Source organism: Gobio gobio (assembly GCF_949357685.1).
Source record: "Gobio gobio genome assembly, chromosome: 18".
Lineage (NCBI taxonomy): Eukaryota > Metazoa > Chordata > Actinopteri > Cypriniformes > Gobionidae > Gobio > Gobio gobio.
Window position 1 is genome coordinate 51,239,595 of NC_137111.1, and position 12,101 is coordinate 51,251,695.

Genomic DNA, 12,101 nt, shown 5'->3' on the forward strand with positions numbered 1-12,101 from the left:
TAAGGTCAAATGAGGTCAAAAGAGTGGTGAAGTCAGCAGCCTGGGGTTTATCAAGGTGGATGTTGAAGTCACCAAGCAGTACCAGAGGAGTGCCATCCTCAGGGAAGTGAGAGAGTAAAATATCCAACTCCTCCAAGAAGTTCCCCAGTTGACCTGGAGGGCGATAAATAACTACAACATGGATTTTAGCCGGGTGAGTGATAGTGATTGAATGTGATTAAAATGAGTAGTTGCCAGATAGAGAAGGAATGGGCTCAAATTTCCAATCATTTGAGATGAGCAAACCAGTACCTCCACCCCTCCCAATCGGGCGTGGGGTGTGTGAAAAAGAGAAATTATTTGAGAGAGCTGCAGGAGTGGCAGTGTCTTCTGGTTTGATCCAGGTTTCAGTTAGAGCCATGAGACTGAGACATGAATGAGCGGAAATAGATGGAATAAAGTCTGCTTTGTTTACAGCAGACTGGCAATTCCACAGACCAATTGGAATGGACATTAATGTAGCAGAGGAAATAGGTACACTTTGCAGATTATTCGGATTGCGTCGCCTAGAATGTAACGAGCGTGACTTACGGGTGTATGTGACAATGGTAGCAATTTGGAAGCACATAGTGAATAGGGGTTAGAGGAATAAACAGATGAAAACACAAAGTGGACAAAAAAGGAGGAAAGCTGTACTCAAGTGCCTTGTCGTGTCCTTGCTCGTGTGGAGTCGCGCAGAGTAGAGTCGATGGTCTTTACACTCTTCGGTCTTCACACGAGGAGGCTGAACGCTCCCGCTGACGCTTCCGCACCAGCGTTAACGAGCGTATTAAATAGATGCTAATCACTACACTCAGAACAGGTGAGGACACTTTTGTAATTCGCTCAGACAATCAAGGTAACAGCCTGTCAATGGCTCAGCTCCAAAACGAAACTATCACTTACTCGTGCGAATATCCAGAAATAATATTTGAGTGCCGACGGCTAAAACAGCACTGGTTTTAATTCAAATACAATTATCTTAGCCAGTAAAATTATAAATCCAAAAAAATAACTACAGAATCGAAATATATCCACTTGATAGAGTGTACTACGCTGAGCAAATCCAGCAAACTGAGTAATTTGAAAAAACACTTACACACGGCTTCAATGCGTTCCTTCACTCTCTGTGCGCTTCTCTTGCTGTGTTTGTAGGAACTTGAGAGCAAATTAATCACATTTCTGAAGAATGAGCTGGAAAAATTTAAGAAAATATTACAAAAAGGGGACACAGAATCCTTAGTGAAGGACTTTAATGAGAACAGAAGCAGTATCAAAGAAGCAGCTCTTGATCTCGCACTGCACTACATGAGAGAGATGAAGGAAAATAATGCTGCTGATACTCTAGAAGGTAAGAGACTCATCAACATCTGCCATAATGTCACGTACAAATGTAGGAGAGGAAATTTAGACTAAAACTATCTGTTTTCTGTTCCTGTGTTTAGATGAGCTGCTCTTCATTCATCAGCTAAAGTGTGGCCTAAAGAAGAAGTATCAGTGTGTGTTTGAAGGAATTGCAAAGCAAGGCGACTCCACACTTCTGAATAACATCTACACAGATCTCTACATCACTCAGGGCGGCAGTGAACAGGTCAATACTGAACATGAGGTCAGACAGATTGAAGTTGCTTCCAGGCGTCATGAATCACAAGAGATTCCAGTTGAATGCACAAAGATGTTCAAAGCATCTGAACAAGACCAGGAGATCCGAACTGTTCTGACAAAAGGAGTCGCTGGTATCGGAAAATCCGTCTCTGTGCAAAAGTTTGTTCTGGACTGGGCTGAAGGAAAAGAGAATCAGGATATCAGTTTCATATTTCCTCTTCCATTCAGAGAGATGAACTTAAAAGAGGATGAAAAACTAAGTTTGATGGATCTTCTAACTCAGTTTTTCCCAGAGACAGAAGGACTCAACCTTACAAGAAGGAATAATCATAGAGTCCTGTTCATCCTTGATGGATTGGATGAATGTCGCCTTCCTCTGAAGTTTGATGGTAATGAGACGTGGTGTGATGTATCGTCTCCAGCCTCTCTGGATGTTCTCCTGACGAACCTCATCAAGGGAAATCTGCTTCCTTCTGCTCTCATCTGGATCACCACCAGACCGGCAGCGGCCAGTAAGATTCCTCCTGACTGCATCGACCGGCTGACAGAGATACGAGGATTCAATGATGCACAAAAGGAGGAGTACTTCAGAAAGAGATTCACGGATGAGAAAATGGCCATTGAAATCATTGATCATGTTAAACAATCAAAGAGTCTCTTTATCATGTGCCACATCCCAGTCTTCTGCTGGATTTCAGCCACTGTTCTCCAGAACATTTTGGAGGAGAAAATAAATAATGATCTGAAAAACAATCAGTCTGGTGACGCCTCTGAAACACAGCAGGAATCAAACACTGAAGACACTCCCAAGACTCTGACACAAATGTACACACACTTTCTCCGCTTTCAGATCCTGCAGAGCCGCCGAAAGTATGATGGAGAATACACACCAGATGTTTCCTGGGATACAGACGTCATCTTTTCACTGGGGAAACTGGCATTTGATCAGCTGGAAAGAAACAACCTGATCTTCTATGACACAGACCTGGAAGCCTGTGGTATTGACGTCTATAAGGCATCAGTGTATTCAGGCATGTGTACCCAGATCTTTAAGGAGGAAACAGGGATCACTCTTGGCACCATGTACTGCTTTGTTCACTTGAGCATTCAAGAGTTTATTGCAGCCCTTTATACACATCTGTTTCTAGACATCAACAAGAAAAGTGCATTTGATCAAGAGTCTACAGAACAGGAAAACAAAAATGAAGCCATGATCGATTTTCTCAAGACTGCAGTGGACAAGGCGCTCGAGAGTGAAACTGGACACCTGGACCTTTTCCTTCGCTTCCTCCTCGGTCTGTCACTCTGGTCTAATCGTCCACTCTTGCGAGGACTGTTGACACAGCAAGATGACAATGACCAGAGCAAGAAAGAAATAGTTCAGTACATCAAGAAGAAATTTGAAGATAATTTGTCTCCAGAGAGATCCATCAATCTGTTCTACTGTTTGAATGAACTGAACGATCAAACTCTGGTGAAAGAGATTCAGACCCACCTTAGCAAAGGAAGTCTCTCATCTGCTGACCTTTCACCTGCCCAGTGGTCTGCTTTGGTCTTTGTGTTGTTGACATCAGAGGAAGAGCTGGAGGAGTTTGAGCTTCAGAAATTCAGGAAATCAGACGAGTGTCTCATTAGACTATCAGCAGTCATCAAAACCTCCAAAAGTGCTCTGTAAGTCAAAGTGTTTTTTTTCAGGGTTTCCACATGTCCTGGAAAAAAACTGGAAAGTTTACTAATTTTCAAGTCCTTTACTTATTTTCCAGTCCTGAAAAACAAGAGAAAGTTTAAAATGTCCTGAAATTTGTTTAATGTTTTTGTGTTTTCCTTTAGCTTAGAACAAATTGTTTCATTCTCCCTGAAACATTAACGTAAGTAGCATAAAGTGCTATGTTCAGGGATGCTGTGGTTTGAAACATTAGATAAGTATTTTGAAAGATGATGTTTAGTCTTGTGTTGGCCCTTGCTAATTTTATTAACAGCTCAAATGTTTGGAGCAAATGTCAACTGGTAATCAGCTACCTAACCTGGTTAATATTATTTCAGTAACTTGCTAACCAATTATTTTGATACAGTATAAGCCTGGGATCTGCATGGCAACCTACATCAATTACACAGCATGTTTTATTTAGTTCTGATTGTTGTCAAAAGTACAGGTACTTTGGTACCAAGTCAATACAATTAAAAAATGTAATGATTCCAGCCTTTCTGCAGTACCAGTAGTACCATGTACTAGGTCAATGCGATACCCACTGATAAGATTCAAATACTCCCATGTGTTTTTTCTTTAAGTACTCTGTAAAAAGCTTCAAATGTTTCTATTTACAGTGTTTTTAGAGCTTTGAGCATTCTACCCAGTGTTGAGCACTTGAACGCAATGGCAATGTTTGAGTCAGAATGGACTTAGCACTTTCTTAAAGACTTAAAGACTAGAAGTTTACCACTTCTAGATCTCCTAGAAGTGGTAAACGCCTCACTTCTTTCTGGGACTTTTCCAAACTCCCTTAAAACTGCAGTAGTAAAGCCTCTCCTTAAAAAGAGAAATCTGGATAACTCCATACTGAGCAACTACAGACCAATCTCAAATCTCCCCTTCATAGGCAAGATCATTGAAAAAGTTGTTTTCAGTCAGCTGAACAAATTCTTGAACTCAAACGGATACTTTGACAATTTTCAATCTGGTTTCCGACCGCATCACACAGCACAGAGACAGCGCTCATAAAGATTATAAAAGATATTCGCCTCAATACAGATACAGGCAAAACATCAATTCTGGTACTACTGGACCTCAGTGCTGCATTCGACACGGTTGACCACAACATACTTCTTGACAGGCTAGAAAATTGGGTTGGGCTTTCTGGAATGGTCCTCAAATGGTTCAGGTCATACTTAGAAGGAAGAGGTTATTATGTGAGTATAGGTGACCATAAGTCTGAGTGGACGTCCATGACATGCAGAGTCCCACAAGGGTCAATTCTTGCACCACTCCTATTCAACCTGTATATGCTGCCACTGAGCCAAATAATGAAAAATAACAAAATGGCTTACCACTAGGGCTGCACGATATGAGGAAACGCTGCGATGTGCGATAACATTGTTTAATATTGCGATGACGATATGACTTGCGATAAATATTAAAATGTAAATGTTAGCTATACTGTTCCCATGTCTTGGTGCTTTAATAGGTTGTGTTCAGTGTTGGGCAGGAACGGAATACATGTACCTATTCAGAATACATATTAGGAGTAACTGTATTCCGTTACAGTTACAATTTAAATAGTTGATATTTAGAATACAGTACATTGTTGATATTAATGGATAACATTAACAATACTTTTCTGTTTCATGAGTTTATTTACTCTCTAAATAAATTAAGGCAACTCAATGCATTTCTCAGAACGCCCCAATATGAAAACGAAAAAATGCACGGTTTGCGTGATCAGTCGGAAGAGGAGTAGCGGGAGCTAGAGGTAGAGATGGAGCCAGAACAACAGAGCCAGGGCAAGAATGCGTTTCTATCTTGGAAATTCAAACAGCATTTCATGTTAAATAAAAAAAGAGAAGGGAGAACGAAATATAACACAGCAGTGCAACTGTGCGGTGGCGGATACACACGCACACACGCCTAGCCCTATATATATATTTGGCTATATTATATATAAAAATTCGTTATATATTCGTTAAATATATTATTCGTTTATATTTTTTATTTTCAAAATGTAGGCTATTTAATTGAGATTGAGTAGGCTACCTCAATTAAATAGCCTACCTCAATTAAATAGCCTACATATTGAAAATAAAAATATAAGGCTCAAATGCGTGTTTATTTTAGTAGGCCTACTTCCGTCAGTGAAACAACATACTACAGCCTGTAAAACATTTAAATAAATATCTGTAAATAATCTAAATATAAATAATATAAGTTAAATATTAGTTAAAGAAAAAAGCATCGTTTTCTAATATCTTCATGTTTTCTCCTGATGTTCCAAAACTGATAGGCTACTTGTAGTAAAATGTGAAGAACGAAATTATCTTCCGCAGGGTCAAGAACTTAGGCTTTGTTTGATTATGCGCTGTGAGAGAAAGCGAAACTAAAAATCTCCGGCGTGAAATGCGCTATACACATACACTTGACCAAGTCTAATAGCAAGCACAAACTGTGTTAAATAAAGTAAAGTTTGAAGTAAAATGTATCTGTCCTACTCCGTTTTCTACTTTACCACAGTAAATGATGTGAATATGGCCTACTCCTAAATACATCAAACAAGGAAGAAACGTAATCCCCATGTGAGAGACGTAAATGAGGATTTGGGAATATAAATAAGAGATTCCATGTCCAGTAGAATAAAATGGAGTAAGCCTATTGTTAAATTCGTGGAAAATCGTGTGACCAGATAGCAAAACGCAAGCAAACTTAAATTTAGCTCACCACACAAAGCCTTCCTCTCTCGTTCGGCCTGAATCCATGTGTTTCCATGGCTGTGATTTAACATTTATCTGCGAACGCGAACCTATTATTTATTTTGTAAATAAAGCTTTGTGCTTCACTCGTGTCATAATATTCACGTAAAACAGCTTCACATACAAAAAAAAAAGTGTTTTGGCCGACCACCGCCGGTGCTCCTGCTTAGTTGACGTGCAACTTTACATTCTCCTATGCGCTGATTTACCAGCCCAAGAGCCGTTGGCCCCGTTTGACGTTAGCTAAATATTTTATAATTTAAGCAGGATTTGATGGCCGCATTCCTACACTTATAAAATGCAATTCAATGTGGAAGTTATCCAAGTATTCAGAATACGTTACTCAGATTGGCGCATGTAAACCGTTTTCCCTTATTCATCGTATCAGGCTGTCTGTTGCGATGTGTTCATCGCGCGAGTTCATATCGCGATGACGATGAAAATTCGATGTATCTTTCAGCCCTACTTATCACAGCTATGCTGACGACACCCAGATCTACTTAGCCCTATCACCTAATGACTACAGCCCCATTGACTCTCTATGTAAATGCATTGATGAAGTTAACAGTTGGATGTGCCAAAACTTTCTTCAGTTAAACAAAGACAAAACTGAAATCACTACATTAGGAAACAAAGATGAAATTCTCAAGGTGAGCGCATATCTTGAGGCTAAAGGTCTAAAATCAAAAAATGAAGTCAGGAATCTTGGTGTGATTTTGGAGTCAGACCTGAGTTTCAGTAGTCATGTCAAAGCAATAACTAAAGCAGCTTACTATCACATGAAAAATATTGCAAGAATTAGAAGCTTTATTTCCAGGCAAGACTTAGAGAAACTCGTTCATGCTTTTATCACCAGCAGGGTGGATTATTGTAATGGTCTTCTCACTGGCCTTCCCAAAAAGACTATTAGAAAGCTGCAGCTCATACAGAACGCTGCTGCCAGGATCCTGAGCAGAACCAGAAAATATGACCATATCACACCAGTCCTCAGGTCTTTACACTGTCTTCCAGTTACATTTAGGATCGATTTTAAAGTACTATCACTTGTATATAAATCACTAAATGACCTAGGACCTCAATACATTGCAGATATGCTGATTAAATACAAACCCAACAGATCACTCGGATCATCAGGATCAAGTCAATTAGAAATACCAAGGGTTCACTCAAAGCAAGGAGAGTCTGCTTTTAACTATTATGCCAGCCGTAGCTGGAACCAGCTTCCTGAACAGATCAGATGTGCTCCAACAGTAGCCACTTTCAAATCCAGACTAAAAACACATCTGTTTAGCTGTGCATTTACTGAATGAGCTATGCCACTGTACGTCCGAAAGATTGCACCTTATCTTATGCATTTACTCAATGAGCTCTGTGCTTTGTCCGAACTGCTTGCACTTTAATTATGTTTCATTTTAACCCTGTTTTATTTTTATTTTTTAATTATACTTTTTATTTTTTATTATTTTTTATTTTGTTAAGGCTTTCTGGGTGGAAGAGGTTGAGAGACGGGGGAGCGATAAATCGAAATCCCTCCAGCGTGAGGACAATCCGTTTAGATCTGCTCTGACGGATAGATCTGTATAGCCTTGGTGGTAAGAGGAAGGGCCGTGTAGATCCGCTATGACGGTCGAACAAAGTAGAGATAGCCCTGGTGTTCCTGTCCAGGAAGATTTGTCTGTAAGGGTAACGTTTAAATGCACAGTTACCTGACAAATATTTTTTGAGTACTCCCTCCGGTGCGAGGAAGACCCGTTTAGATCTGCTCTGGCGGGTAAAACATCTAGAGAATGCCCTCAAGTTAGGCCAAGAAGATTTGTCTGTAAGGGTACTGTCTAAACGCAGTTACCTGACAAATATTTTTAAAGTAAACCTGACTCTCCATTTTCTTCCACCCCAGATAGGGGATTTCATCTTTATTTTTTATTTCCTTTTAATTCCTATTATAACTATTATACTATATATATTTTTATTTTATTCACTTATGACTATTTTAACTTAATTTCTGTGTAAAGCACTTTGAATTGCCACTGTGTATGAAATGTGCTATACAAATAAACTTGCCTTGCCTATCGAGCTAGCACTTTAAATGTATAATTTATTGTCATTAAATGTATAGGTGAAAAATAGATTTAATATTTGTATTTTAGCAAATGTATTCAAACTAATTAATTATTCTGGAATCTTACTTATTTCCCTTGTAGGTTAAATGATTGTAACTTAACATACAAAGGCTGTTCAGCTCTGGCTAGAGTTCTTGGATCAGATACCAATCTGAAAGAGCTGAACATGAACAATAATAATCTCCAGGATTCAGGAGTGAAGCTACTCTGCACTGGATTGGAGAATATAAGGTGTAAATTGGAGAAACTGAGGTAAGTTTTGTGACAATAGACAAAGCTCATTGAGCTCAACAAAAACAAAAAACTAGGTGAAATCCAGACTTGGATAATGAATGGGGCTGCGTTACCCAAAAGCATTATAAGTCTAAGTTGATCATGGAACAATTGCCACCAATTGTCTCCACGATCATCTTAGGCTTACAAAGCTTTTGAGAAATGCAGCCCAGGCCTGTATGTTGTGCATGGAGATATTTTTATATCTACACCTGCCATGGTGCTCTGATTTTGTCTGTCATTGACTGTGTCCTAATCCGATGCTTGGCGCTATACCAGTTACTGAATGGGTTTGGTTAAGTTCAATGTGAGGATAACTTAAATAACTTCTGTCTGCATTCTGAGCAGTTTAGAGATATTGAGCTTCAAAGTTTTTGCATTCCATTCCACTTTGTAGATAGAACCTTTTGTTTTCTAAATAAAAAGTCCCAAAATGTATACAACATAATAAATAAAAAAATCACAATGTAAATAAGTCACAGAATAAATGTCACGGTTTGTGGCTTTTAGATGAAGCGCATGACAGAAGAGTCAAACAAAACGTCAAACGTCTTTCATTCTAACAGGAATCACAATAAACAGGAGAATAACTAAGATAACTTAACCACACACACACACACACACACACACACACACACACACACACACACACACACACACACACACACACACACACACACACACACACACACACACGTACTGATTAAAGATACTGTATAAGGTTTCAGGCCACTTGAAGTCTGGACCATTTGAATATTTAGCTTAAAATAATTAGGCTATCTACTAAAACAAACAACATGCATATTCAAAATGCTTTAAGTTAACTAGTAGTAATTTCAAAGTTTTAAATAGTCTTTCCTTGCCATCTACAAATAATTTTACAAATTATAATTTTTATTATGAAATGATCTTTAAGATGCTGGTTAATAGGCCTGATGCTAAATATAGATAAAAAAATTGTCACAAGCCTGGTATGTACAGTCAGAGTCATACCATATGTTGGACAGAGAAAACTATATTTGCACTTTATTTTGTTCAGTCATTGTTCTAGAGTAACTGATTATTTAGCTGGATGTTACATTTGCATTTCTGTTCTAGACTCTCAGACTGCAGTATCACAGAAGAAGGTTGTAAAGCTCTGGCTTCAGCTCTGAGATCAAACCCTTCACACCTGATAGAGCTGGATCTCACAGGAAATGATCCTGGACCATCAGGAGTGAAGGAGCTCAGTGATTTACTACAGGATCCACACTGTCAGCTGAAGACACTGAGGTGAGATGGGATGGAATAATACAAAATATATACATGGATAGATGCACTTTTATGATGGATGGATGCTAGGGCTGTAACAATTTGACCAAAAATAAAAACCTTGAATAACATTTTACTTCGATTGCGATTATTGAATGATTATTTTTTTAGGGGTTCAAGCCTGAAAGGCTGAAACCCTATTGTAATTGCTACATTTCCCATGATGCATCATTCTCCATCTAAAACTGATCGGTCAGACCAAAGCGTAAGTCATAGAGACTTGAAACTTTCAGGGCTGGTAGTACTCACACCGACTACCAGCGTCACCGAGGCACGCCCCGACCGGCCTGACGGGGGCGCTACAGCGAGCAAAAGTATGAAATGGCTCATAACTCCTAAACCGTTAGGCATCGGCTCAAGTGTCTTATATCCTTGGAATCCTTGGCTCAAGGCGGACAAAATGCACGCCACAGATTGGCTCGCCCTTCAGACGCCAATTTCGAGAAATGTTGGGTTTTTTGAAAAACCTACTTTTGCAAACTACTCTCACGTTTTTTCCCTAATTGGAACCAAACCACTGTTGAAATGTTAATTGGAGAGAGACTATCAATAATTATGGGGGAAAAAAAAAATTGTCGCTAAGGGGAACCAAAGTGTTCAACGTGTCGGGGCCACTTTTACTAAAATGACTATAACTTGTGAACAAAAGATATTTTCGCTAAACTCAGGTCACATGTCTATGAGCTGAAAGGTCGGTCACATGACAAAAATTGCGACGATTGGCCACTTGGTGGCGCTGTAAGCGGAAAATTTCATGAAAATGGCTATAACCACACCCAACCATTAACCTGATAAGTGGCATGCAGTGTTTTTGTCCAGGGTGCCATAATAGTTTATGAGAACATTGGCGTATCTCAAAAAACACAGTTTGCATCATCGGCACAATGCCTTGAAGGAGCCTTAGAAGTTTCAAGCCAGTATTTTTCACTAGAGTCACCTCTTTAGACTCCTGAATCCTTGCCGACTCCAACGACACCAAACATGGCAGGTTTTGCCTTATGGTTTGTGTAACAGTGTAATTTAGAGCTTACTAAACTTTTGCGATTATTTTCGAAACCGCTAATCCGATCGATACAAAACCACCACAGGAAATTTGATAACATAGGACAATAGCTAAACAATAATGTCCAAATGTCAAAATAATGATATGAAGTAAAATCCAATCAATGTTGCCCATTAGTCATTTTTTTACTCTCATAAATATACTGTAAGTGTCTATAACGGGGTGTCCGATCCTGCTCCTGGAGGGCCACTGTCATGGGCTGCATTTCCCGATAACGTTGTCTATTATCGCGCTACGAAGACTCTAAAGGTATAACTTAACTAAAGGTGTACCATTTCTAGGCGTGTTCCCCGAACTAAACCTTAGGAGGTTGCTTAAGGTATACCTTCTTAAGTGCGACGTTAGCAGGCACTGTCCGTGGCGGCGGTGTTGAATTAGTTTATCAATGGCTCAAAAATCGATTATTCACTCTATGCAGGGGCTGTTTAACTGCATTATGTGAGAAAGCGATGTTCTTTATAATAGAATCACTTCAGAAATAGTTGAAATTGCATTTATCAGGACTCGTGAGATCATATAAATATAATCCAAATTGCAAACTAAATCCAACCGTGAATATTGTAAATAATTTTGAAATGATTGTGCGAACCTGCAACCTCTTATGCCCAAACGTATCAACTCACTACACTGGCAGTATGCCATTTATATTATCATAATATATTTTGCCATAGTCTTCATTTACTCCACAAGCAGAGTTGATTGCCCACATCACATTATTGGTAAATCACAAATTTCTATTACTGGATGACCTATACTCAATAAAGGCGCAACACGCGAAAGATAATCAACAGCTACAGCAGAGAAAAAAGAAAGAAAGAGAAGAGGGCCAACAGCTGAATATCGGGGCTGAGCTCCGTCAGATTTGTCTTGAAAAGTCAAAGTCGGACCAACAAGATCTAAAATCTGCTGAATTCGCTGCCATGGCAGGCAAAATTTATTTTGAATTGCAGCTTTTGATATGGTAGCCAGGGGACTAAAGTTTTCACGGATGAAATAATGCACATAGAAATGACTCTGCGGATGGTGCCGTCTTTGATTTACAACTATTTGCTGTATCGGTGCCATAGTTTGACCAAACTCCCCTCTACAATCATTCCCTTTAAATAGACTCCATAATGGTTTGCCAGCTGATATACCTTTGGATAATATAGGCTAATTAAAAAGCGAAAAGCCATCAGTGTAATGACAATAGTATTATTTGCATGAAAACACTTCAATTAGCAGAATCATATTCGTAAAGACCGAGATGTAAA

General features: G+C 39.1%; 1 protein-coding gene across 2 annotated transcripts in view; it reads left to right on the forward strand.

The window, feature by feature from the left end:
• LOC307142164 (NACHT, LRR and PYD domains-containing protein 12-like) overlaps window positions 1-12,101 on the forward strand; it is a 74,365-nt gene that overhangs the window by 16,611 nt on the left and 45,653 nt on the right. For both annotated transcript variants that reach the window (XM_079842782.1, XM_079842783.1), the window contains exons 5-8: window positions 1,174-1,369; window positions 1,464-3,294; window positions 8,283-8,453; window positions 9,573-9,746. In XM_079842782.1, the coding sequence (XP_079698908.1) occupies window positions 1,174-1,369; window positions 1,464-3,294; window positions 8,283-8,453; window positions 9,573-9,746 (2,372 nt within the window). The remainder of the gene's footprint in view (window positions 1-1,173; window positions 1,370-1,463; window positions 3,295-8,282; window positions 8,454-9,572; window positions 9,747-12,101) is intronic.